Source organism: Rhinolophus sinicus, chromosome 11 (assembly GCF_057876585.1).
Source record: "Rhinolophus sinicus isolate RSI-liver-muscle chromosome 11, RSI-T2T, whole genome shotgun sequence".
NCBI lineage: Eukaryota > Metazoa > Chordata > Mammalia > Chiroptera > Rhinolophidae > Rhinolophus > Rhinolophus sinicus.
This window is the reverse complement of record NC_142511.1, coordinates 19152627-19178898: the sequence shown is the minus strand read 5'-3', so window position 1 is coordinate 19178898 and position 26272 is coordinate 19152627. Positions and strand designations below refer to the sequence as shown.

The 26272-nt window shown below is 47.2% G+C and overlaps 2 protein-coding genes across 12 annotated transcripts in view; both read right to left on the bottom strand.

Annotated features, from left to right (window-relative positions):
- C11H1orf74 (chromosome 11 C1orf74 homolog) overlaps window positions 1-1507 on the bottom strand; it is a 66215-nt gene extending 64708 nt beyond the window's left edge. For 3 of the 6 annotated variants that reach the window (XR_016022758.1, XR_016022756.1, XR_016022759.1), the window contains exons 1-2: window positions 411-1507; window positions 78-158 (exon numbers count right to left, since the gene is read on the bottom strand). The gene's annotated coding sequence lies outside the window, so the exon portion shown is untranslated. The remainder of the gene's footprint in view (window positions 1-77; window positions 159-410) is intronic. The other 3 variants (XR_016022757.1, XM_088801665.1, XM_019714483.3) reach the window with 3 other exon arrangements.
- Window positions 1508-3653: 2146 nt separating this feature from the next.
- IRF6 (interferon regulatory factor 6) lies at window positions 3654-20190 on the bottom strand. Of its 6 annotated transcripts, XM_074322077.2 has the most exons (10): window positions 19969-20121; window positions 18897-19083; window positions 15960-16043; window positions 15244-15420; window positions 11026-11230; window positions 9895-10023; window positions 7298-7471; window positions 5865-6257; window positions 5046-5164; window positions 3654-4380 (listed from the first exon to the last, which is right to left on the bottom strand). In XM_074322077.2, the coding sequence occupies exons 4-10, from the start codon at window positions 15415-15417 to the stop codon at window positions 4156-4158; spliced, it is 1419 nt and encodes a 472-aa protein (XP_074178178.1). In that variant the 5' UTR covers window positions 15418-15420; window positions 15960-16043; window positions 18897-19083; window positions 19969-20121; the 3' UTR covers window positions 3654-4155. The 6 variants fall into 6 exon arrangements, with proteins under 6 accessions (XP_074178178.1, XP_019570057.1, XP_019570055.1 ...); XM_019714498.3 differs by lacking the exons at window positions 18897-19083; window positions 19969-20121 and adding an exon at window positions 20128-20190; XM_019714496.3 differs by lacking the exon at window positions 18897-19083 and having other exon boundaries at window positions 19969-20129.
- Window positions 20191-26272: the final 6082 nt, after the last annotated feature.

The following is a 26272-nucleotide window of genomic DNA, read 5'->3' as shown; positions in this document are numbered from 1 at the left end:
TTCTCTGATTCAAACCTTAAGGAGTGTGAGACAAAGAAGAGGCAGGGCAGTCTTTGGCAAAATTCAGAGCATCTCACCTAAAATTGTCCTTCTGAGACAGTTCCAGGTTCCACATGCACTCTTTCCACTGCCAACTTTCCCTTCTCCCGCCAGAATAACTGTAACACAAATATGATACCCTAGAATGTGGACTAACAACGATCTCACCCTGAGACATAAAAGTAAGTTAATGAAATGTTAGAATTGCAGGCGGGCTGTATGTTAACCTCGTTGGCCTCGCCAATCTCAATCTCCTTGTAGCCGACATCCAGGGACCCTGGGAGCATGGGCTCACTCCAACCCCCCTACCCTTTCCTGGGCATATTATCGTGATTTGTTAAACCAGGCACAGGTCTCTCTCGCACACATACGTTCTCCTTCCACTTCCGCTGCAGGTTCGCGGGCTCGGGACCTCCTGTCGCCAGTGTCCTGCGCGCTGCCAGGAATCGGGCAAGGCTCTGGGCTCCGGCGCCACACTGGAAACCCCGCCCTCTCAGCCCCGGCTCGACGAAGCGGGTGTACTGCGCATGCCCGATGCAAGCCCCACCCCTCGCCGCAGCCTCCCGTGACGTCATCCGGCCAGCTCGCGCACTCGCGTTAGAACCGCGGACGAGGCCGCCCCGAGGCGAGCCGGAAGTGTGGGCGCCCGCGGCCCCGCCCTTTCTGGCCAGACAGGAGCCGGCCCCGCCCGTCTGCGTAGGAACGGGGTGGGGCGGAAGTAAACCGAAGAAGGCGGGACCTGGAGGAAGTGACAGCCGGCCGCTGGCTCCGCTCAGCTTCGCGCCTGGCCCGACGTCCTTTTTGTCGGGCGTCCCTCTTGATAGGGAAGCCAGAAGCGGGGCACACGGCGCAGAGACATCCTGTCATTTGTATACAGAGAAATGCGATTTCCCCTCCAAGCGAAATTTATCTCAAGCGACGTCTTGCAGAATGTCCTCACCCATGGGTTGTGCTGTAAAGTTTTGGGGCCTTGTTTTCCCGAAACTTTGACCTGCCTAAGTCCTATATTTAAGAGGCAGAATTCTGAGAAGTGGGTGGCCAAGTGCTGTCCTGCCCGCGGTTTGTCATTGCTAAGCAAGAGGTGAAGGGCCAATGTTCGCGTATGCGGCTGGAGCTGGACGTGTCCCTGCGTGCAAAACAGACACGCACTCCACCTTCGTGCAGCTCCAGTTCTAGAAATGCGGCTTGCTGACTTCACACGAGAAACGAGCGGAGATGCAGAGGCTTTTCAATGAGGTCATTAAGACGAAAAAGTTACTTCACTGAAGGGTTAACACCTCTATAGCTACCAGCGATATGACCCATACCATGAAGGGAAAGAAATTCTTGAGAAAGCTCTTATCTGAGAATATGGCCCAAATTTGCTGATACATGGGCAAAGCAGAGGCTAAGGGGACTGTGGGCACCTACCCTGGAGGTTTCACTTCTGGCTCTGCCTTAGTGGTGCCATCAGACGATGAGAAGAGACAACTGTGGAGTAAAGATGGGCCCAGCCTGGAAGGAGAACCAGCTTGTAGGGGTTCCCAGTCTAATGTTGGTTCTTAGCTCAGAGGGAATTACTATAGAAGCAGAGACTAGAAACTAATTTTAGAATTTTTTCTTTCCCATATTTATTTTATTTTACCATGGTGATTAGCAATAAATCCCTAAAATAAAAGACTTATTTAGTCCATTCATTTATTCTAACAAATCTTGGAGAACATACTATGTACCAGACACTGTGCAAAGGGCTGGCAGCGAAGTCCAAGACAGTCCCTACCTTCAGCAAGTTTGTAGTCAAGCAGGGCTCAGATCTGGGCAATGACAGGGAATTGATTATTCTGAGAGGAAGAATAGGGTGCTATGCGAACATATAACCAAAGATCTAACTATATGGGGAAGGGACCAGACTAGATCCAGCACTTGCCCTCCCTTTAACTAGTGGGTTCTTTTTGAACTAACTTTGGTGGTGGAGAGGACAGTGAAGAAAAAGAGTTGGTGACACCATCTAACTCCCTTTAATCAAGGTGAAGACACCAAGGGAGTGAGTGATGTAGCCAGCAAAGGAGATAAACTGTCTCCAAAAAAGAAAGAGCACCTGGTATCTATCCCTCAGGAACAGAGGATGGAGGGAGATCAGTGCATGCACTCTCCCAGCATTCTAAAATGGTTAAAAAGGGGGTGGGGGGTACAGGGGGAGGGACTGGGCTATCTAGTTAAGACCACATAAAACCACTCATCCATTCCTCTGACATGTTCAGCAAATTTCATTACAGTCACATACTAAAAGTCTGATTCTTCTTAGCACTTCAGAACACTCTTTCCTACACCCTTTGCCAGCTCACATTATCTGGGCCCCCATCCAGATGAACAGCATGGCTGTTACCATCTCACAGAATAAGGGAAAGGGACCAACCAGCCCAGATCTAACAGCTGCCCTCCCAATTACCCTCAGTCGTTCTTTACAGCTTGGAGTTATGCAGACACAGACACAGGAAGCCAGCAATCAAGATCAAATCCCTCAACCCACTCAACAGAATGACCAAAAAAACATAAAGTTTCTATACTTTGCATGTTTCCTGGTCTTTAGAAGCCCAATTTCTGTTCACAGCTGAGCACCTCACCTTTACGCAGATTTCTTTGGCTCATATCTTAGCAACAGCAGATCCCATTAGGTCCCATAGCGGCCCCAAAACCATGGCTTAAGCCTCCTAAATAAGTCCCACCGCCAGCTGCGATTGAGTTGAGGTTAGAGTTTTCGAAATACAGCTAGCCCAACTTTTCAGCTAACTCAACGTTAGTAGCAAGTGGGAGGTGGCTTGGTTTAAGGGTAGCAGCTTCATCATGCTACCCTGAAGATGGCCGGGCACAAATAGGCATCAGTATTCGAGAGGATTGAGGCTGCAACTAGAGATTGTTTACCATTCAGGTCTTGGAGTTTAAATCATGTACATGATTTCATCTTCAAAAAAACGAAGGGCAAAAGGGTCAGGGACCAAGCAAAAGTTAAACAACAAAGACCAGTTTGTTGCAAAATTCTACACCTTAATTGTTCGCACCCAGCTACCTCTTACTGGTAAGGGAGACAAGTAGGTTTGTGCTAGGTGAGCCTTTTCCAGAAAAGCACTGCCCAGCCCTTCTTCATTCTGGCGCGAACACATTCAACACCCCCATTTTTCCCAAATGCAAATAATCCAAATGACAAAAAGACTGTGAGATTCCCCAACCAAGGAAGAAGTGTCCCTTTTATAGTCAGAGGTTTTCTAGATGCATAGTTCACCCCCTGATCCTCCTCAAAGAGGAAAAAAAGAAAAAGAGAACTCTATCCTCTCTGAAGGCTGCCACTGAGTCCCACACACAGTGAGATCTGAGTGGTGGCAAGTTGAACACCACACACCCAATTCTTCCACAGGATCCCTGGGCCTTCTATGTCGATAGTTTCCCTTTAGACGCTCAATTTATGCGCTTTTACTCCACAGGCCAGGTGACTTTCAGACTTTGGCACCTATTTCTATTTAGATATCAAGCTTGGTTCCTAAGCAACCAGCCGGCTCCCCTCCCTCTCACTTCCTCCATCAGGGAGCCAGCTTACGATACTCGCAGAACAGGTCAAACAAAGATCAATCTTGGACAAATCAGTGCTTGAGGGAACTTTAATGAAAGCAACAAAAACGTGGAACAAGAACAATGCAGAGGGGTTCTTTTCCAGGCAGTTTTGCCTTATACAAGGAGAAGGAAGTCATCAAGTCAGTGTTAAAGCTGGCATCGTTTCAGGCATCATTCCAACCCCTTCACTTTACAGTAATGAATCTGAAGTCCAGAGGTTAAATGACTTGGTTCAAGGTCACACCGTTGGAAGCAAAGCTGTAGCTAGAACCCTGGTGTCCAAGCTCCCAGGCCAAATTTCCTTCTACTACATTATACTATCATTGGGAGGTTTAGAAAAGAAAGGAAAAGTATGCAGGGTGATTTTTCCATAAATTAAATCAACTTTAAAGAGCGAGACATATTTGGACAGTCAGAGACTACTAACATTGTTAGAAAGAAAAGAGGTTTAAAAAGCTACTTAAATCTGAATAATAAAAAATATCCGTATGTACAAATGGTAAAAAAACAGAAGGAAGATGGCATTTATGATTACTGAGCCGGCAGGTCAGGGGGCAGTTGCATGCTGGGGGTGGGCTGCATGGGCTGCCAGCTTTCCTGGGTTTGGAGGATGCGGTACAGCTGCTTCAGCTGAGCAACAATGTTATCTTTGATATCTGGAGTTGAGATCTGCAGGCGGACACTGCCACTGTCAAAGGATCGTGTAAAATCACCAGAAAACATCTCATAGATCATTCGAGCCACGACTGGAATGACCTGTTCGGGACACAGAGCACACAGGTAACCGCTGAGGAAAAGGTATTTTTAAATAGCAGGAGGGACCCAAGGTTGAAGGAAGGACCAGTGAGGCCCTGGGGAAGCCCCACCCACCCACCCCACTCTAATGTCTAGATACAGGATATGCTTTCATCTCTCTGAAACATCCTACTGAAGTTCACTTTAAAAGTTGGTTCGAATGAAGGTAAAGAACCTAGATGTAGCATCACATCACATGCCTAAATAAACAATTGCTTAGTTAGCAAGACTTTTACCCAAATTAAATCGATTGCCTGTCTTGTTGCACAAATCCAGGGGCCGAACCCCACTAGTCTTGCTGCCACTGCCTAGAATAAGGTTATGTTCTTAAAAGTAACTCAAAAAGTTTTTGTAAGAGCTGGAAAGAGTCATATCCAGTTAGGTTTCAGCAAGACTGTAATGTCAGTAAGAAAATGAAAGGTAAGATCTCCACTACATCGTCAGCCACATTGGGACCCTGTGTTTATTCCCTAGCTTGGTCCTACTGTACAATGTACAAAGCTTGAGTCTGCCACTCTATCTGACGGGATGCAAACCCACACGGGCTGATGGACTCTACCCTGGACAGAGGGGCTAAAGCATTGATAACAAGGCAAAGAGCTGTTGTTACATCCTTATCTCCTTACCTGAACCAAGATGAGTTTCCTTTCCAGGGGTTTCCCATCTGGCCATTCTTCCCCAAAGCATAAGTAGATCTCAAACGGCGGCTGCTTCTCTATCTGTCCTTTCTGGTGAGCAATGAGATCTGCAGAAGGTGGAAGAACAAGTTCAGTGTCATGGGTCATTCCATATCTTCTCAGTAAATACCACTTTTATGCTGCCCAATATGGTAGCCACTAGCCACAACAGATGGCTATTACATTTAAGTCAATTAAAATTCAATAGTGCCTTAGATACATCTACATGCTTAGTAGCCACATGTGGCTAGCGGCTACCACACTGAACAACACAAATACATACAGACCATTTTCATCATTTCAGAGGATATCACTGAACTAGACTTGGGGTTCACACCACACTACAAAATTCACAACGCAATGCTCTCCCTAAATTTATCTGATTGACTTCACCACTCAGATACTTTCCCAAGGAGAAGAGTGTACGTTTTGCTGATTACGATGAACAGGGTCACTTTCCAAAGTTAAGGGTAAGCTGGCGGCATTTGGGAGGTAATGACAAGGTTGTTTCCCTCTTTTGCCAGTAAAAGAGCCAAAACTAACCTCAAAATATCTTCCAAGTACATGGCATTGGAGTGGAATGCCCTTCTTTGTTGCCCAGGTCACTTTCATTTTGCAGAACCAAGGTTCTCTTCTACCTCGACTTTTTCCAGAATAAATTTTTTGGCTAAGATCTTTCTTTGCAGAGCCACGAACAGGGGGAAGGAAGGAGGAAGGCATACATCCAGGGAGCAGATCCCACCATCAACCTTCTGAAAAAAGACTCACCACTAAGGAATGTTTCCAGACAAAACAGTTTGACCTTCTTTTGTCTCTCAATCAGGTTTGGGGCAACAAGCGATGGGGCACATGGCCCAGACCAGTACACCTTGCACTGGCACAGCCTGATGGCATAAATGGCGTGACCGCTGACCTCCAGGATCAGTCCTCTGTCCATGACATCTAGCAGCTTGCTGGTAAATAGCTTCTGCTTCTCATTGGTGATATGCTCCGGTCCTGGGAACTTGACCTGCTCCAGGCTGACAGGACCAAAGAGCTCCTCCTGGTCAGGCATGGGACCCAGGTCTCCATAGAAGAGCCGGCAGCCCTGGGGGTTGCTCACGGTCATGGTCTGCACATACTCCTTCCCACGGTACTGAAACTTGATGTCCAGGTCAGTCACTGCAAGGTGAGAGAGGACAGTAAGAGTCCTGCTCTGCTGCCTATTCATCCCTAAGACTCATACAAGTCCATCAAGATTAAGGCACCTTTCAACCAGCTTTGAGGAAGGTCACTGCCATAGTTATCCTTTCTGCAATAAAGGGAGACATCAACATATCCCTGAAATAGTCACTCAAAGGACTGCCTTGGAGCAAACAGTTCAAGGTCCATCTCTACTATCTCTGTTCAATCACCGCACCATAAAGGCTACAATTTCTCCAAGCAAAGTTCTGGGTCCTGGTCTCCCCATTTCATACTGACTGAGTCTTCACATCAATAGGCATTGGGAAAAGCAACAAACTAATGTATCTGGTTATGTCTCATTTTTGGCTTACTGTTTAAAGAAACAAGAGGAAGAATAAGAAATACCAAGCCATCTTGCTGAAAATTACACACTGAGCACACTCTGTGGATCTGTTCCAACAATACATCATAAAAGGACATAGTTCACAGCAAAGTAAATTTTCACTCAGCATTGAACTTACGGTCTTGTCAAAGCTATTAGCCTCTTGGACAAAATTCTAGCACTCACCCCACCACCACCACCACCACCACACGTAACGTGAAAGGGAGGCGGGACAATGACATTGATTCTTCATTGAGATAAATTTGTGCCCAATTCAAAAGAGATTTTCTCTTAGCCCTAAAGCCCCTCAAAATTCAAGAACCTCCTTGAACAAATCAACGGCCATTTACCTCCCTATCCCACAACTGGCCTTGTCCCCAAATCCCCTAGCCAAACTGATAAACCCAGGCCTCCCATCCAACCGAGGTAAGTAACCTGGAGCTGTAACCAATCAGAGCATCCCTATGCGCAATTAGCTATGGGCTAATGTGTCTTTACTTCTTCCCTGGTGACTCATCACCAGCTGGCCAGGAACCAAACACAGAGGGTACCTGTGGGAATGGTAGCTATTCTGTACAAGGCAAAGAAATAGAGGCAGAAGGCAGACAGCAGGGCAGGAAGCGACAATAAGAAGAGCTAAAGACCCATCACTTACTTGGAAGAGAGCTGATCCACAGCTCGGGAGAGCTATAGAAGGGCTGTATAGGTGCCTGGGGTACTTCCATCTCCAGAGGTTCAGTTTTGGGCCACACTGTTTCAGGGCTGCAGTTGCCCACACTGCAGTTGCCTACACTGCAGTTGCCCACACTGGCTGGTGCCATGGGAGAACCTAGAACAGAAGGATGTGGTTGAGTAGGCAAGGGCACCACACATGCACATCATCTGCTCTGAGGCTGTAAAACCTAACAAAGGTAACAGACTAGAACACGACTGAATATGGCAGCCCACTCCTGATTCCCACAACTAACACAGTGAGAAACAAGGTTCCCCGGCTTCTGCTTCCTAGTCATATTAGTACTACCATAAACGCATAGTTCTGAAAACCTGCATTTGCTGAAGACACACAAGTGAGTTTTCTCTGAGGTTAAATTAGTATGAGCATGAATGAGAGGTTCCCTGTAGTAAAATGTGACCCTAGAAATTAAATAGAACATGGTTCTCTTCCATAAAATGAACTCAACTGAATGAGTTGATGGGTTTCGAGTAAGTGTTAATTTATGGAAATTCCATTAAAAACAAACAAACACTTTTACATGCCTAAAACATCTGGAATGATACCCAATAACCTGGAAAGATCTACCCCCTCCAAGGAAGGGACTGGGAGATTCAGAGGCAGGATGAAAGGAAAACCATTCAACTGATTACCTGTACCGTTATGAATTTTAAATGTAAGAGTATTATTTACTCAAAAGTATCCAATGAAAGCTTTTTTAAAGAGAATGAAAAACCCATCCTCTTTCTCCGCTATGGTCAAAGCTGGCTCGCTCCAAAGCCTACAGTTTTCTCCCCCTAGCCTCACCTCTTAGGCATCTATTCTTCAACAATTCTTCTGCCTCTGTCCCAACAGCTCTGAAATCACAGAGGTTAATGTTTCCTTGACCCTTTGTGTATAAGTCTGGTTAAATGTATGTACCCATTTTACTTTTTTGTTTTTAATGTATGTCCTACATCTTTCCAAAAAGGATCCAACGCAGCCCATAAAGTAAGACCTCACATTAACTTTAATAAAATATGAACAGAAATATGAAATCAGGATCCTAGAAATAGATTGCATCCTTGTAAGCGGTGAGAGTAACAGAAGGAGTCATCCAAGGAATTGGGGGGAAAGATCCGACATTTCCAGGTGCCCAACCCTTAGAATTTCATTAAGTGGGAATGTAGCACGTGGCGACATTGACCTGAAAGAGCTCTATGGTATTTTTAACTCATCACCTGGTTGCAAAGATATAAATGGCAAGGTAAGTGAAGGACTGCAAGGGGACAAGGCATAAAAGTCGTTTCCTAATTCTCAAAGGTAGGGGCATCACCTGGAATAGGGTACTCCAAAATCCTAAAGGAATCATCTTTGTTTTTCTTTTTTTAAAGATGTTTTTTTAATTGGGGAAGGGGAACAGGACTTTATTGGGGAACAGTGTGTACTTCCAGGACTTTTTCCAAGTCAAGTTGTTGTCCTTTCAATCTTAGTTGTGGAGGGTGCAGCTCAGCTCCAGGTCCCGTTGCTAGTTGCAGGGGGCACAGCCCACCATCCCTTGCGGGAGTCGAGGAATCGAACTGGCAACCTTGTGGTTGAGGATGCGCTCCAACCAACTGAGCCATTTGGGAGACAGCTCAGCTCAAGGTGCCGTGTTCAATCTTAGTTGCAGGGGGCGGAGCCCACCATCCCTTGCAGGACTCGAGGAATTGAACTGGCAACCTTGTGGTTGAGAGCCCACTGGCCCATGTGGGAATCAAACCGCAGCCTTTGGAGTTAGGAGCATGGAGCTCTAACCGCCTGAGCCACTGGGCCGGTCCCAGAATCATCTTGATATACTAAATTTTCTAGGTGGCACAAATATCTCATTTGACTCATAGCAGCCAGCTGGAACTAGAAAGCCAGTGAAAAGCTGCTCAACTGAATGCCTGCCATTTGCCTAGGAGCATTTCAGTGGACAGTGCAAGTGAAGATCCTGCAGAACAATTCTCCATGTGTTCGAGCATCCTCGGAATGTACAATGGGACCTGCTCTGTCACACAGTGACCTCCCAAGCTCTCAACTCAGCTTTCCTGGGAAGCTGAATTCAAAAAGTCCACAAAAGAAAAGTCTCTATCAGAGCCTAGTACTGAGCGCTGTAGAAGCCACGAGGTCCTATCACACAGCCTTAGCAGAATAGACCCCATTAAGGAAGTGACACAAAATTTATACTGAGGCAAATAGCAAAAGAGTTTGCCTACAATTCATAAAAATGATGTCTGCAGGTGGCCTGAAGGAAATCAACAAAATACATAAAACCTGATGGATCTGAATATGGGATTGAGAACGAATTAAGTGTTAACTTCTTTGAATTATCACATAAGAATCAGAAGATGACCTCTATGCCTAGAAGTCACCCCACTGGGGTAACGGACCAGCAGTTCCCTTGCCTATGACCCTTACTTGCTAACAGACCAGCAGCCTGGCCACGGGTGCTGTCACTGCTCCCAATACAGTGGTACCAAGTTCCCAGCCCCTTACATCCTCCTCATCCCTCTGTGCCCCCCGTCACCCCCATTCACCATTGATGTTCAGGAAGGGGAAGGAGTCCTGGATGGGAACATGGTGCTGGGATTGATCGAGCTCATCTTCCTCATCTTCTTCATCCACGTCATTGTCCTTCTCATCCCACGGAGCGGATCCCGTGGATCCTACCAAGAAACGGACACGCAAGCCCGCAGTGAGCGCCTCAGGTTACCCTTTGAACCCTGCAGCTGATCCACTGCACACGCCCGGCACTGCAAACAGAGGGGCCCCAGTTTCAGTGTGCACCCTCAATGCCCCCACCAAAAAGAGTGGACGCCAAGGCTGTTACTAAGCCCTGGTCCCAATTCTTCCTACAGACTCCTAATGTAGCCTCTCTTCCCTCCCCTCTTCAGGAGCTGCAGACCCCCTTCCCTTCTCCAGAAATCTCTTAATTCCTACTCTAACCCTCTTGCTATACATTAGCATCCCTTTTAGGGACTCAAGGACACTCATTTCTCTCCTCTGTAAGCTTAATGGGAGAACAGACCCTTCCCTTAGGGCAGGGCCTCACTAGATTTGCTGGAGGACAAGTCTAAATTATCTGCTGTAGTCGTTCTTGTTAAGGATTGGGTAAATAGGGGGAGCAGGTGGTCTTCTCTTAGCGAAAGTAGCCTGCAATTAAATGGTCACTCACCACAACATTTATAGAGAGAACTTAATAGCTTTTACATGTCATGTCAATTGATTCTTACAATGGCCTTTGAAATAGGTAAAAAAGATGAGCGCCCACGTTTTATAGTTGAAGAAACTGAGGCTCAAATGCCTTGATTCAATGTCCCACAAGTAGTGAAGCGATAAGAGCAAGGTTTAAACTCAAACCTTCTAAGTTTTAAGTCCTTCTTCTAAACTACCCAGCCTCTCCTCAGTGTCGAGTCCCAAGAGAAGTTATTTTTACAGTAGAAACCTATACTCCCTCCACTTTCTAGCGCTTTCCTATTCCTGTAAGTGAGCAAGATTTGGGTGAGTTTACATCTTCTGCTCTCTGGGTCCCTCCTAGGGACAGGCTTTCTTGCTTTGCCAGTCTTAAATGTAATCACCCAGGCAATTTTCAAGTCAACTATCTCTTTAAGAGTCCAGCCCAAAACCTGGCCTACTGTCCACCTTCTCCCCAGCAACTGGGGCCTCACCTGGGTTAATGATCGAGCCCTGGGGCTGGGGGATGTCACACACTTGATATATCTTCACTGGGTTCATGGGTACCTCCTTGGTGCCATCATACATCAAGTTGAATTCCCTGCTCTTGTTGAGAGCACAGCGGAGCTGGGCCTTCCATTTAGCTGGGTCAGGGTCATCCACCCCTTCCTGGTACTTCCCTGTCTCCACAGCCCAGGCCTGAAGAATAGAAAACTGCAGTGAGTGCCTACTGTCACCCAGACACACTGGAGAGTGTGCACACCCTCTTTCATACCGTGTTTCCCTGAAAATAAGACCCAGCTGGACTATCAGCTCTAAAGAGTCTTTTGGAGGAAAAATTAATATAAGACCCACTATTACATTACATTATATTATGTTATATTATATTAGACCGGGTCTTATACAGTAAATAAGACCGGGTCTTATATTAATTTTTGCTCCAACAGATATATTAGAGCTGATTGTCCGGCTAGGTCTTATTTTCGGGGAAACAGGGTACAGAGACACACACACAACCCCCACCTGACTTCCCTACCATCCCAACGCCCATTTACAGAGACTGCTGCAGGAAACACCACCCTCGGGACCAGGCAAGACAGGGCCTGAGGGAAATTAAGCCACAAGCAAACACAGTCTCTGGAAAGGGGGAACCTTTGCTCAAGTGTTAGTGCCAGGACCACCCGTTAACCAAAATAGCTATAATGAAGGGTTGAAAAATAAAGTCTGAAAACAATGTACACCAAAATGCTAATGGTAATTTCAGATAGCAGGATTTCTGGTCTTCTTTTTCCTTTTCTTTTTTTTTGGCTTTCTTGTTTTTGACATGGATAACATCTAATAATAAGGCAAGGGGAGATGACATGATAGGAAGAGTTTTGCCTTGCTCTTCCCTCCCCCTTCAACCTTCAATCTGATGCATAAATAGTTGTAGAAATCAAGTGGTTTAGGAGAAGCAGTAGGCGGACAGGAAGCACACACTTGGGGGTTCAGCTTGCTCAGCTTAAGGCTGAGGGCCTCCAGTCCTAATACACCCACAGCCCCTGCTTTCCCTATTTCCTCAAACTCCCACTTCACTGGAAACAGTTTTCTAGAAACACCAGTGGCTGGCGGCACCGGCTAAAACCACTGTGGCTCCTCCTCTCTGCTTCCTCCTTCCAGGTCTAACAGGCATTTAGGTTTCTGCTCACGGGGTCTCTATTCTTGCCCACTGCTAACATACGCATATTCTCAGATCTCTACACTTTCTCCAGGAGTGAAGTACGTTCTGATGCAGAAAAGGGGGCTATCCTTACAGGGGTCTCCAGATCAGGGAGCACACAGCAACTTGTTCAAGCTCACAGGGCTCATCGCGCGTCCAGTCCCAACTCCCAGCCTCTGCTCCTGACCGAAGACTTCTTCCTCAGGCTGAAATGGAGTTGTTCTGCCCCATCCTTTGGTATCTCTGACGGACACAGTAACTCCCTGCACAGCGTCACAATTACGAGGAAGTTTCTTCCAATAGCTAAGCTAAACCCTTCTCCTCCAAATCAGACCCACTTCTTACCGTCTTCTCAGACTAGGGGGCTCCTCTATTTGTTGTGACGTACGGAATGAAGAGGTTTGACGACGTTGTGCCGCCCCAGGTGGCTGAGCAGGCACCTTTCCATCCAGCCCCCTATAGGGGATTTCAACCTCACTGGTCCCTAGTGTCTGAGGAGCACATCTCCAGTTGTGCCTCAGGCCCCCTGGCCTCGCTGCGTCTTCTGCTTTTCTGTGCCCACTCCCACTCTGGCCCCACCCAACTGGCTTGGGCTGTGCTGAGTCTGGCTCGGGCCTGCAAATTTCTGTGGCTCCCTAAATCTCTGCCCCTTCACGGAGAGCAACCAGACGACCCTAGAACCATAGCCTCAGTCCTCCTCCTCACAACAGAGCCATTTCCGGGGCCCACTAGGATGACACAGAGACTGGATGACACAGAGAACTCGAGGCTGACACAGCAGAGGGTAGCACCTGCCACACAGCCATATCATGATTTATAAATATCACTTGTTCAACCCATTGTGAGTCATGCTTCTGAGATCCTGGTCCCTGCGCAGGTCCCTAGGTCTCTTCCTAAAATGGAAATAATCTCTGCATTTTTAGGGTAACTTATCAGTCCCTTCCTATACATTCTTTCACTCAATTTTCACAACAATCCCGTGAGGCAAACAAGACACTGGGTTCATCCCCATTTTACTGAAGGGGAAACTGAATCCCCCAAAAATTATGTGACATGCTCAAGACCACACATGCAATTGATGGTAGTAGGATCTGAAGCCAGGTCTTCCAACTCGCAGACAGAAGGGGCAGGATGGGAACGGGGCACAAGATAGGCCTGGACTCAAATCCTGACCCCACCTCTTATTGGCTGTGTGATTTGGGCAAGCTACTCAGCCCTCCTGAGACTTAGCTTCTGCACCTACAACATGAGGATTATAACTCTCTTATAGAGTTGTCAAGAATTAAATGAGATAATGGACATAAGAGTATGGACCAGGCACCCACTTAATGCTAGTGCCCCACCCCCATCACCCCACATATCCTGCCACAGGCCTGTCAGAGCTTGGTTCTGTGAAGAAAACCTCACTCTTCTCCTGAATCCCAAGGTTCTCCCTTAGTTTTCTGAAAAGAGATCTACAGATATAAATAAGACAAAGCAGCTTCCCACAGCCACCTTTTCCTCAAGCCCTAAGCACGCAGACCACGCTCCTGAGTGGGGCTTTCAGGAACCAGCCTCTTCCCCCTATGGCCGGCCACCACCAGACAATTCAACAGCAAACCCAGTTTCAGACCAAGGCTACAATGGAAGGCCAGCTGGGCCAAGACAGGCCCAGCCCCCACTCCACCCCAACTCAGAGTTGGTGCTGGTTTACAGATGTTGACCTACCACTTTTACATCATTATTTAATTTTTAAATTAAACAGGCTCATTTCCTTTCCAAGTACTATCAGGCCACTTTTCTCTCCACCTCTTCTCGCCACACCTGTCATAACTAACTGAGTTGGGTGGGAAGCATCTTCAGGATGGCTCTCCTTTGAGATGTGACCCCACCTTTCCAGATCCAACCTCAGCAAGAAGCTGGAGCATCAATCTTGAGAGGCCATGGTAGGGCCTGGATTTCACTGGTGGCTTCCCAGCTTACAGTCAGGGAAGAAAAGGGTGAACTCACGTCTCCATGTCTTAGGGGGACAGGAACAAAAGCTTCTCATGAGATGGAGGGCTGACCAGCACAGAGAAGTTGGTCTGGAGCTGAGGCACAGGCTCCAGAATCACCAACCACATCACATCCCTCCCCACAACCAGCTTCCCACCTACTTCTGTCTCCAGTCAAGCTTTGGTTTCACTTAAATTTTGTAAAACGTCATGTGATTACATCTTGTTTTCAGCTAAATAAAATTATTCTCATATCAGAGCTATTTTTGTGTGTGTTTCAATGTAGGTTTATTTTAATTTAAAATTCTTTTTCTTCAATTACAGTTGACATACAATATTATATTAGTTTCAGGTGTACAACATAGTGATTAGACATTTATATAACTTACGATACGATCACCCCGATAAACCTATTACCCATCTGACACCACACATAGTTATTACAATATTCCTAACTATATTCCCGATGTTGTTTTTTCATTTAAGAAACCATACTTGTAGAATTAAAAACTTGCAATGAAATAACCTTTAATTTTTAAGCAAAGGTTATGAATGAGGCACAATATTTTAATACCCAAAGAAAGACTTGCAGAGGGCCCTCTACACCCATCCCACAGGCCACGTTAAGGCTGCTGACACTCAATAGTTCTCCCTGGTCTGGAGGGTCATTCTCAGGCCTGAGCATCTCCCTTCACAGTAAGAGCCCTGAGTGAATGAAGAGGAAGAATCCATTACTGACACTTAGGAGCTTTTAGAACAACTCACAGGAGTTTAGCCAACTTCTCCTGGGACCCTGTGGAATATGAGTTGAGTACTTTGGGTCAGTGGGAAAGAATAAATGACCTCAACCATTCTAGATGTACCCCAACAAGAGAAATTACTATGCCTGCTAAATTTGGGCACCCCATCATAAACACTCTGTTGCCTCAGCATTGGGGATCTAGTATATTCCTCACACCAAAAGAGGTAACAGAACAAGAAAGCAAGAAGGTCTGCGAGAACTGGAAAGCATTTCAAGTCAGATGGTAGAAGTTCTTTACCTTGAAAATGGTGTTTTCCTCCTCTTGTTGGGGGCTATGCCGGGTGGCATGTTTCCAGGGAATCTGGAAGCGTTTGGAGTCCCTGTGTAGCCAGATGAGCCCAGGGTACAGGCCACTATCCACCTGGGCCACTAGCCAGGGCTTCAGCCGAACTCTGCGGGGGTGGAGGGCCATGATCTGGGGGGGGATGGGGAGAGCAGAATTAGGCCAGTCGCTGGGAACTTTTCCCAGCCACTGTTCCCGTACGATAGAGCTACAGTTTCATTAGATTACAGCAAAGAAACTAAATATGGGAATAAACCGTGCCAGGTGGGGAAGAAAAGAAAAAGAGGTTAAAAGGTTCTTTTGATTCTTATTCCAAAGCCATTTATACTTCATGCTGTGGCCAAATCAGACTTATCATGTAAGTAGATCACATTTCTTCCATTTAAATCCTGAAGCAGAAAAATAAAAAGATGATGTCATCCCTGCTGGAACACAGTCCTTCCTGAAGAACCAAGGATTTTGGAAGAAAAGGAAAATTGCTCTTTTCAACCTCACCTCAGGAGAGAGAAGAAAAAAGTTATGGAAACAGCAAGGAAATGGGCAGGGATCTGAAGCACGCTACGTCTTTCGACAAGTCAACTTCAGGCGAATGGGAATTTTTTAGTAAGAAATGACACCATCCTGGTGAGAGAGAAATAGGCGAGGGGCAAGGTTCCAAAGTCCTCACTTACATAAATGAGCAGGCAGTGTGTCCCCGGGGTCCTCAAGAGCTGGGCCTCAAGACAGCTTTCCTTTCTCTGGGCCACCCAAAGATTCTGTACCAAGAAAAATGGGTCTGAGCTCATTATGTGCAGAACAATCCAGAGTGTGGGGGAGAAGACTTGGGAATACTAGAGACAAAGGCTCTGAGAACCCTGCCCTCAAACTGAGCCTGGGAAAGCTCAGCAGCCCTAGAATAATGGAATGCCACTGTTCCTAACCCTAGAATACCAGAGACAGTTAGAAGACAAGCCCTGTACTGCTAAGCCAGCCTCCTCAACTAGGTCTGTTTATTTCCCTACAGAGGCTGAAGTGGATTTACTGGTTGCAGGAGCCACCCTGGGTAAAGTTTGCAATTGATTCTCATAAAAATACCCAGGCATAGCAGATAGCAGATAGCACTCACAGTAGGAAACAGAGGCCTGCCCAGATTGGGTACCTGAAGGAAAAATCTGTCACTGGAGAAATGTTTCCCTGTGATGTTGTGTTTAGATTTCTTTGGCGTGCTTATTTTACTTTGTTTTTACTTAAGGTAAGAAAGGGATGCCTGAAAAGATAGCATTCATTCAGCAAATATCTTTGGCCATCATCGTCAACAAATATCTTTGGCCATGCATCAAGCACTATGTTAGCTAGTTACTAAACACTAAGCTCAATGTTTCCATCAGATTCTTTCCTGAAGAAATCCACATTGGAACTGCTCAAGCCCCACAAAGGCTGGAGGAAAAAAGGAAGATAAGTAAGTTACCTTCACATCCCCAAATTCCCCACCTAGATCACAGTTCAGAAATCAAACCAGCTGAGTCAGCAAAAGGCTCCCACTCAGGAGTTTAGCTGAGGGGGTGGCCCCTAATGCCATTTCTCTCCCGGGCCCTACTTCCAACCAACAGGAAAAACCCAAACCCAGCTCAGCCTCTGGCACTTTAAGAGCAAGGCAGGACCTGCTCTCACCTGAGCCTTCTGACCCAGTTACCAAGTCCTGCAAGTGAAACCTTCCCCCTGGGAGTACAGCTCACAGTGGGCAGGTGAGGTTGGCATGCAGTGTTCAAATGCCCCCCACCCCCACGTTCTTGGCCTTGGTTTATGTTGTTTTGTAGGGCAGCAAGACAAGCCATCAAACCACAGGGAACATTTACCTTATAAGGAGGAGGGAACACATAATCTCCCAAGGGCAAGTTCTACCTTCTCCTCTTCAGTCCTAGCCTACTGGAAGGGGGATGGGGAAAGGGAAGGAGGAAAATAGAAAAACAGACAGCAATCCAGTCAACCTAGAGAGGGGCTTGTGAGAATTTCCACTGCAATGCAGCGAAGTCCTATGTCTGGGCCTGTCAGACCCTGAGAACCACCTCTGACGGCTCATGGACTTCGAAGAAAAGTGCTTATCCTAGTTGATCCGCAGCCCATCAAGAAAAAATTAAGGCAACCAGGCCAACACAAGGAACTACACACAGTGATGGGGAAGGAGCAGCAGCCACCCATAGAGATAAATGATTAAGATCTAGAGCCCTAGGTTCTCAGCGCTCTCCCAAGATGGCAACATACATGAGCAACCGCCCCAGCCTGCCCTCCTCCATGCCCCACCTCCACCGCTGCTAACCTCTCCACCTTCTGAAGGTCAGCCAGGATCTCCCCCACCTGCCATCCAGTAACTAAGACTCTAAAAATAGGCAGAGAGGGAAAAACTGGAAGCAACCAAATAACAGAGAATGGCTAATTACACATTCACAGGCTGCAATATTAAGCAGCCATTAACAACGGGGTGTCTGCAAAATTTTTATTGGATTTGGGGAAACATTTACAGTATGAAGTTAAAGGGGAAAATTCAGCCTACACTATCAATTGCATAGTAGTATCTCCATCTTGTAACATACCATGCACTTGCGTACATACGCACGTACACACAGAATTTAAAAAAGAGAAAGAAAGAATACACCAATGCAACAAGACATTCATAATGGCTACCTGGTGATAGGATTATGGGTGAATTTTACACTCGCCTATATACTTTTTTATATGATTCACATTTTCCTGCAACAACATGTTTCCATTTATAGTTAAAAAACAAAACAAAACCTACAAGTAGTATTTTTTTAGCCACAGGAAGCTAAGACAGTTCTTGGCCACTAGGAGGCATAAAAAGATGATGGCCTTCAGCTGATGAGACCATGGTGACAACAATCTTTTATATCTAGAGAGGCTTTACAGTTTTTACATGCGTTTTTACCTAATGTGTCTGGAAGACACAGATCCTCATGATCTGGAAGTGGTATGATTTTCATCCCCATTTTATAGCTAGGTTAACTGAGGCACAGAAATGTTAAGTGCTTTATCTGGGGACTGGATCCAACACTCCTGAGTCACAGTGCGCTGTACTGAATCTTACCACTGCACCAGTCTTCCAAGTCCCTCCCTTCTACACACTAAAAGAGTAACCAGAAACATCAGCAAAGATCCCAGCAGCATGGAGAGCCAATGAAGTGGTTAGGGACAAGACTACATGACACCCACCCTCAGACACACCTAAATCAGGTTCTCTTTCAAGACACTCTCACCACCCAAATCCCAAGGCCCAGGGAACAAACAACCTTAGCCTAGTTGAACTCAGCCCTTGGAATCTCTAGCTTCCATCACAGAGAAATTCAAGGTCTGTGTCTCCAACAGGTATTTACCAGCCCAAGAACAAAGATGTTAATCTATCCACTCCCCTCACACTGGGCATCCAGCAGGCGCATTTTCAACCTCCCCAAGGCTCTAACCGTCCTCCTCTCACATCCCCATGGCAGAGAGCAGGTCCTCTATAAATACCCCACTGCCACTTCTGCAGCCCCTGCCCAGACAAGTTTCCAGGGGCACCGCAACCCCAAAGCTGAGATTTGGCTGTCAATGGTTTCCCTCAGAGTAAAACACACCTGCTATGTCTTGCAGACAGGTCTCGGTGGTGGTCCTGTTTTTTCTCTTCCTCCAGGATGGAAGTGAAATGCCAACCTCCAGATTCCCCAGTTTTTCCTCCATTTATTAACAGTTCAGCCCTACTCAGGGGTAAATTCTGGGTGTCTAGCCATAATTCCCACACTCTTCCTCCCTGTTTGATTGATGCTGGGTGGGTGGGTGATGAGAGGGAGACGCCGGTTATTGGGTGCTGCTGTCATGCATTCCTTACACATACATCTAACCCTAAACTACGTTCCTAGGTCTGCACCAGCCTTCACTAACTGGACTCAAGCGCCTTCTCCCTCTCCCTTCCTTGGCTTCCACTTTTGACATCCACCAAGAGCAGGGCTGGGGCAGGGATGACCCTTTTACCACCAAGTAGGCTCCCTGTAAAGTGTGGCACCCCGGGCCTCCTTTCCAGTCAGGTCTGGGAGACTTTCCACATTTCTCCACACCCGCCCTCCAGCCCCTACAGGCGAAGAGGGCCTCACCCCCCAGCAACCACGCCCTGCGCCACCTTGCCGAGCACCTAGCTTGGCCACTTGGAAATCCATGGATGTCTCCAAGGGCGGGGGCCTGACTGTGCTAAGCAAATTCAAGGAGAGAAAAACTGGCTCAAGCTCTTGGCCTCCGCCACCCCCAATTTCGCAAAACACCCACCAGGACCAAAGGCCTGCGGGCCTGGGAATTCCCCTCTTGGGGACACAGGGGCCGGCAGCCCAGCAGCAGGTAAGACCGGAGGGTTGGAGGCGCCTTAGCTCCATCCGACGGTGGGTGGGTAGGGGCCGAGAGCAGCACACTACGGTTGGGCGGGGAGGGAAAGGGAGTCGACAGAGCGTGGGGTCGGGAGGGGCCCAGCGCTCCAGGGCTAGGACCGCCCAAAAGCTACCTGGAGCTAGGCGACAGGCACCCAGCCCCAGATGGTATCCGCAAACGAACAGCTGTCCCGAAGCAAGTTTTCCTAACTCCACAAACTCTGGAGCGGACCCTTGTCCACCAACGGGCGTGTCCCCCCTCCCTCAAACTAGTCTCCAGAAGTTGCGTCCCCACCTTTCCTCAATCCGGCTACCAGAAGCGGACGTCCCTCCGAACCTAGTTCCCTTGTTGAGATCACTGGTCGCCACCGCACTCCTCGACAGGCTGGGCAATACCTGGCTCCGCGCAGGTGGGGACTGCGGGCTCTGCTCTCTGTCCCGCACGGGCGCTTACCTGCTCCGCCCAGGTGCGCCCAGCTCACGTCAGCGCTCAGCCCTGGACGCCGCAGCCCCCTCCGCCGCCTGGCCACGCCTCCTAGGTGTGGCCACGCCCTCCTGCGTGCTGGATTGGCGGGTTGCAAGAAATATGATACTCTGTGTTCCCGGCGGCCCAGCCCCGCCCAGCCCCTGCCCCACCGCTTTCCTCTGCGTCTTTCCCCAGCTGAGAAAATTTCCAGACTCAGGTTTACACCTTATGCCAGCGGGGCGGGGGGGTGGGGTGGGGGGGAGGTAACTGGTGGTCTAGGGAACCGGAAGCGACTGGGAGGTCAGATCTAAGTGTACAGCGTGCCTCCCCTCCTTCGTGCCCCATAATTATCCTGCGGTAGGGAGACAGTTAACCACAGATAAGGGTTTAGAGGTTCTGGGTTGGCCCTACTACCCGTGGGCCAGTGTCAGTGGAGCAGCAGATGCAGAAGGAACTCGGGACACTTGTCCCTTTTAGGGGAAGCCCTGTGGCTTCCAGGGCAGACAGTCTGCCTTTACTCTGCCTCTTACCTGTGTGACCCTGGCTAAGTTACTTAGTTTCTCGGTTTCAGTTTCCTTATCTGTTCAATGAGAATAATAGTTCCTGCCTTTTCCAGTCCTCTCTGGTAAAGATCACAAGCAGGGCTTCTGGAGACAGAGTCAAACCCCAATTGTTCATCTCAATTCAAACTATTGGAATTCAAACACCAACTTCATTTGTTCCTACAGACGGGAAAGTTTCTTATCCGTAGAATGAGGTAAATAATAGCCCCCACCTCAAAGGGGTATCATGGGCATTCAATAAGTTACTACATATAAAGTGCTTTGAACAGTATTTGGAACTTACCAAGTGCTACATAAATACTTGCAATTTTTATCTGTGTATGAGGATAAAAAGTACCATATAGACAGTGCCTCACAGAATATGATGACATCTTCTGTTATTACCTGAAATCCAAGGCCCCTAATAGGTGCTTGATGAGAGTCCCTTCACCTTTCCCACTGCAATGAACCTCAGTCCATATAGAATACTTACAGTGAGTGAGCTGTGTTCCAGTACATGAGACCCTGAAGCACTGAGCTGTCACAGGTGAGCGGGGCACAAGCAGGGTTCATAGGTTTTGGACTTGAAAGCAACGAGTGAGAGGCCAAAGGAATAGTGTTGTGGGTTGAATTATGTCCCCCTAAATTCAGAGGTTGAAGTCCTATAACCCCTAATATCTCAGAATGTGACCTTACATGGAAATAGAATTTACAGAGACAATCAAGTTAAAATGAGGTCATTGGGGGGGGGGGCCCTAATCAAATATGCCTGGTGTCTTTATAAGAAAGGGAAATTTGGACACAGAGACAGACAGACACAGAGGGAGGAGGATGCAGAGAGACACAGGGAGAAGAGTTCATCTATAAGCCAAGGAGAGGCCCAAACAGATCCTTCCCTCAAATCCCTCAGAAGGAACCAACCTTACAGACACCTTGGTTTTGGACTTTTAGCCTGCAGAATTGTGAGATAATAAATTTCTGTTGTTTAAGCCATCCAGTCTATGGTACTTTGTTCTAGCAGCCCTAGCAGACTAATACAGGTAGGTTGGAGAGCTCTAGATTCCTAATAATGTGGACTTGATTCCTAGTCCCAATTAAGCTTAGGGACATAGCCAGCAAAGGCCTGGGAACGCCGCAAGCCCCAAGCCTGACTCAGCCACGGCTGTGGCCACTCTTCCCTTCATGCAGGGGAAGGGCTATCTCATCAGCACAGCCAACTCTTTACTACTGATAAGCTTACTGGACAAGCAGTATCTTCCATCTGGCCCCGGGGCTTGGCTCCAGAGACCAAGCAAACAGTCCAGTAGGTGTGTGTGAGGGATGGGGGAAAACCACCAGGAGAGTGTCATTTGAAGGGAGCTAAAAGCCCAATGGCATACAAGTATGAGCCCACACACAGGCATTCCTTTTGCATTAGCTGAAATCCCCATAACTAAGGTGATTTCTCAAGGATCTTCTTTAGAAGACACATATATTTGAATTAGAAAATTCAAGCTGGGAGGGCCTTTAAAATCCTATATTCTAATGGTGAAACTGGCTTAAAAATATTTGTTTTACCCACACAGTATTTTAAACACCAGGAGACTTCACATAAACATCTGAATTCTCAGCATCTCTTTAAGAGTCAAATGCTCTGGACACCCTGGGCCAGCAGTTCCATCTGGCAACAGCTGCCATGTAGAGCCAGTCTCCGTGTTACAGTTAGGACAACCCCACCCACATTGTAATCACTCATTTACTTTAATTGCTTGACCCTGTAAGCACATGAGTTTGCAATCTCTAGTCCTAATTCCCCCTTTTTATAGATGAGAAAACTGAGGTCCAAGGAGGTCAAGTGATTTGCTCAAGGTCACACAGCAAATTAGCCACAAACGCAAGACTAGAACCCAAGCCCAGGGCTCTTTCCACTTGGACCCTACTCAGCACTCCAACCAGAGTCTGTTCTGACTGGTACTGCACTGGTTGTTAAATATACATATATATTTTTAGTCATCCACGTAGCTAGGCACTTTTGATACTATAGTAAACAAAACAAAGTCCCAACTCTCATGTCACTCTACTAAAGAACCAAGAAAAGGGGAGAAAGCAGGAGGAATTAAGGTAGAGGTGAGGAGGAACTTCCTGGCTCTTCAAATGGTGAGACCCAGCTTGAGACAATCCTCATCTGCTTGGTCTGGGGTGTAGGAACGTCTTGTGAGCCCCTCCAAGGCTCTGGAGGAATCAATTCTTCTATGTTCTCAAAGAGCTCTCTCAGGATTCAGACATCCTAGTGTGGCTTGGGCCTGGGATGCTCCCCTTGCTTGCTCTCCTTCCCTGCTCAGGTGGGGCAGTGCTGACTCACTTGTGAGTCTGAGTTTCAGGCAGTGGGATGTATGTTTCAGCACACGAGCCCTGATTCTCAACTACAGGGAATCAGGGAATTCCCCTCTCCTGCACCCTGGCAGCTCTGCCTTGGTGAGGAGGGGTCTCTGTCATCTCCCAGAGTCGTTAGCCTCAATATGAAGCCTGTGACAAGAAAGCCACATGACCCAAATCCTACTCTCTTCTTAGCGGAGCAGAGGATGTGGCAACTGGGAAGGCTTCCAATGGCTGAGCACAGTGGAGAGCTTAGTCCCGGGAGTCAGTGAGGACCAGTACTCTCTGAGACTGGGCCGCAGGCCGGTGGGACTGCTGGAGTGGGAGGGGACCTCAAGCTAAACAATCCAAGTCTGTGCTGTCAAAGGCACTCAGGCCCCACGCAGCCTTCTGCAAAGCTGGAACCCAACAGATCTACCCCAAATGCAGTCTCTGCCCTGGTTTCTCTCTGGCTCCATCCAAGTCTTTTAAGGTACTAAGGCCACACATAAGCCTAACACATTGCTTAAACTATAGCCTAAATTTTGATGCACATTGGTTGCTGCCCCTTCCTCCCTCGGTCCCCTTACCCTCCACAGATTGTCTCCCAGACTGTGATCCAAATCCTAGACGTACCACCATTTATGTAGCAGAAGCTGCAGTGAAAATACTTTCATGAATGAACCTCCCTTTCCAACCCAGGCAATGAAACAGGCTTCGGTTTGGGACCTAAGGAGAATTCCCCGCTGCGTGTTCAGACTCTCTTTTTATCCTTGAGCCAAGCTGAGCACTGGTAAATGTTCTCAAAGAAGCAGCTTTCTTTATTTCAAACTTGGATCTCTGTGGAATAGGAGAAGGAGGAGGAGGGAAAACAGGCCCAGTTGATCACTTGGAAGTAAACTACCCCCCTGAGGCCCTCCCTCCATTCTTTCTCCTCTTCAGTGCCAACCTGAGAGTCCGCTTCTATCTCCCCTGACAAAGGTCGCTTCCATTGGCCCTGCAGACAAAAGAGCTGAATCAGAAACTACAACTCTCATGAATGCAAGGGGTCACAGTCCTATGTCAAATATCCTGCCCTGTTGGGACAGAGCTGTGTCCTGATTTTTTACTTCACTGTCAGCACCAAGCATCTCTCTGTGATGATACCGTGCTGTGAAACGGGATATAAAAGTCTCTGAAATTGGTCGAGTGCTGTGTGGCTGGAGAGATCAGCACTGCTGTTATCTGCTCTTTGTGTCCTCATGTAAATTATTCTCTTCAGGCCTCAGTCAGGGAAGCAAGGCACACGCGGACAGGAATAAGCCAGAAGCTCCTAGCACTGGGCTAAGCTCAGAGTGAGTTCCGTGCGCACTGGACGCTGATGAGTTGACTTCAGAAAAATGAGGTACCTGGGAAGACAGAATCTTTGGGTGGCGGTGTGGTAAGAAATTGGGCTTCTGTTCAATAAGACCAATTGGCCAAAGGTGTTTTTTCTCTCCTCTCTTCCCAGACCATTCCAGTACAATAATGAAGGAATAAAAACAGATGTTGACCCACAAGAGGAAGACAGGACAAAAAGAATGGGAGGGGAGTTAAGAATGGATGAGAGATTTCAACAAAAACATTAGGAGATGAAATATTATTTCAATAAAAATAGGGAGTGGAGAGTGCTGATGTTTGGGTTATAAAGCTTTCAGTACTATTTGATTTTTAAACTGATATGTATAATATTTAAGGAAAATATTATCAGTACTGTTTTTGTTTTTTAAGAAAGAAGAAAGAGAGCACTTGGGAGTCGAGAGACCTGGCACTCAGAGACAGCAGAGCCTGTCGCTGTTGCTACCCGAGCCTGAGCCCCTTCGTCCAAGGAGCTGAACCAATTCCACAATCACTTTCTGGTTGGAACAATTCCTAGTTCTATGATTAAAGTCTAGAGGCAGCACTGATGTCTCGGGAAAACAACCTGTGCTTTGAAATTAGTCAAAACTTGTCTCTAATGTCCCTTCTTTCAATTCCTGGTAGTATGAGCCAGCTGGACCTCAGTTTACTCATCTCATACTTGGGGATACAGCCTATTCCACATGATTGACAAGAGGAGTAAACGAAATAAGAAAACAATCAGAGGTGGCGGCAGAAGTTATTTTCCTTCCCTGCTGTACCCACCTGTAGGCGAGAAACTGGCACAGTTCTGGGCACCTGGCATTCACTTAACAAACACCTGAGGAATTCAGCAATGAGTTACTATATATTTATTCTTGGGGCAGGGGTGACAGGAAGCCCCTCATTTCTGTGATTGGATTAGGGCCAAGGTCCAAGTGTAGATCTCAGAGCTCAGCAATAATTCCTTTGGGGGAGATGTGTCTAACCAAAGGGCACGCAAGGGAGGATATAAATAAGAGGTTCTTTGACCAAGTAGCAGCTCTAACCCTCCACCCCGTCACCCCTCCACTGTGGGAACTTTCTCTAAACATAGTCCACACACCTAGATTAGCTCCTATCCAATAACCTGTGGTTCTGCGGGAAAGGTAGGGATGGTGTCCACAGGGGTTTCCACTCTCCTGAGTGGCTCTACACTGGCGCACTGATTTCCACACTACAGGCTCCCTTCTACACTAATTGTCCCACATCATCTAAAACGTGAGCTGTGTAGCATTCAAAAAGCTCATTCAATCTGGTCCCTGCCCCTAGACACCTGCAACGCACACCCAACCTCAGTTCCTACAGCCTGAACCCCAATTTGTCTGCGCTAAACTGAAGCCTAAAAAGTGACTAAATGTCGTGGAGGGTTAGCCTAATTAAGGAAAGAAGGGAAGATATACATACAGATGTAGGAATTCAGTGTTGACCTCACGTAACCCCTAGCCAGGAAAACCCCAGAGTCTAGAGCAAAAAGGGTTCAGGTCTTTTCTAAGACAGGCCCAGACCAGAGCCCTGAGTTCATCCCACGTGACACACAAGCATCGGTCCTTCATTCATCATTCAGTCAATATTTATTGACTATTTAGTATATGCCAAACAAAATCCCTGGCCTCATACAACTTACTGCCTCCTGTGGTCTTTTATTCCTACCGAAGTCCTCTGTTTAAACTCACGATGTGTCATCCTACTATTGTGACCACCTTCTATCTCTCAGCTTCCAGCCCCACTCTAATTTATCCTGCAGGCCTCCATGAGCTCTGATCCATTCAATCTCCTGCTCAAAACATTCTGTGACTTCCTAATATTTATTGAATCAAAAAACTTTATTCACGCATCCAAAAAATGGTTATTGTGTATCT

Bases quoted from the DNA above. Each gene is read 5' to 3' on its own strand.
- IRF6 (XM_088801660.1), bottom strand. From the start codon at position 16,354: ATGAGAATCAATTGCAAACTTTACCCAGGGTGGCTCCTGCAACCAGTA. The intron at 16,069-16,289 runs GTAGGGAAATAA...GCACATAATGAG, and splicing joins GTAAATCCACTTCAGCCTCT to CTCAGACCCATTTTTCTTGG. The intron at 4,381-5,045 runs GTAAGGAGATAA...TGTCCCGAACAG, and splicing joins GGAAACTCATCTTGGTTCAG to GTCATTCCAGTCGTGGCTCG.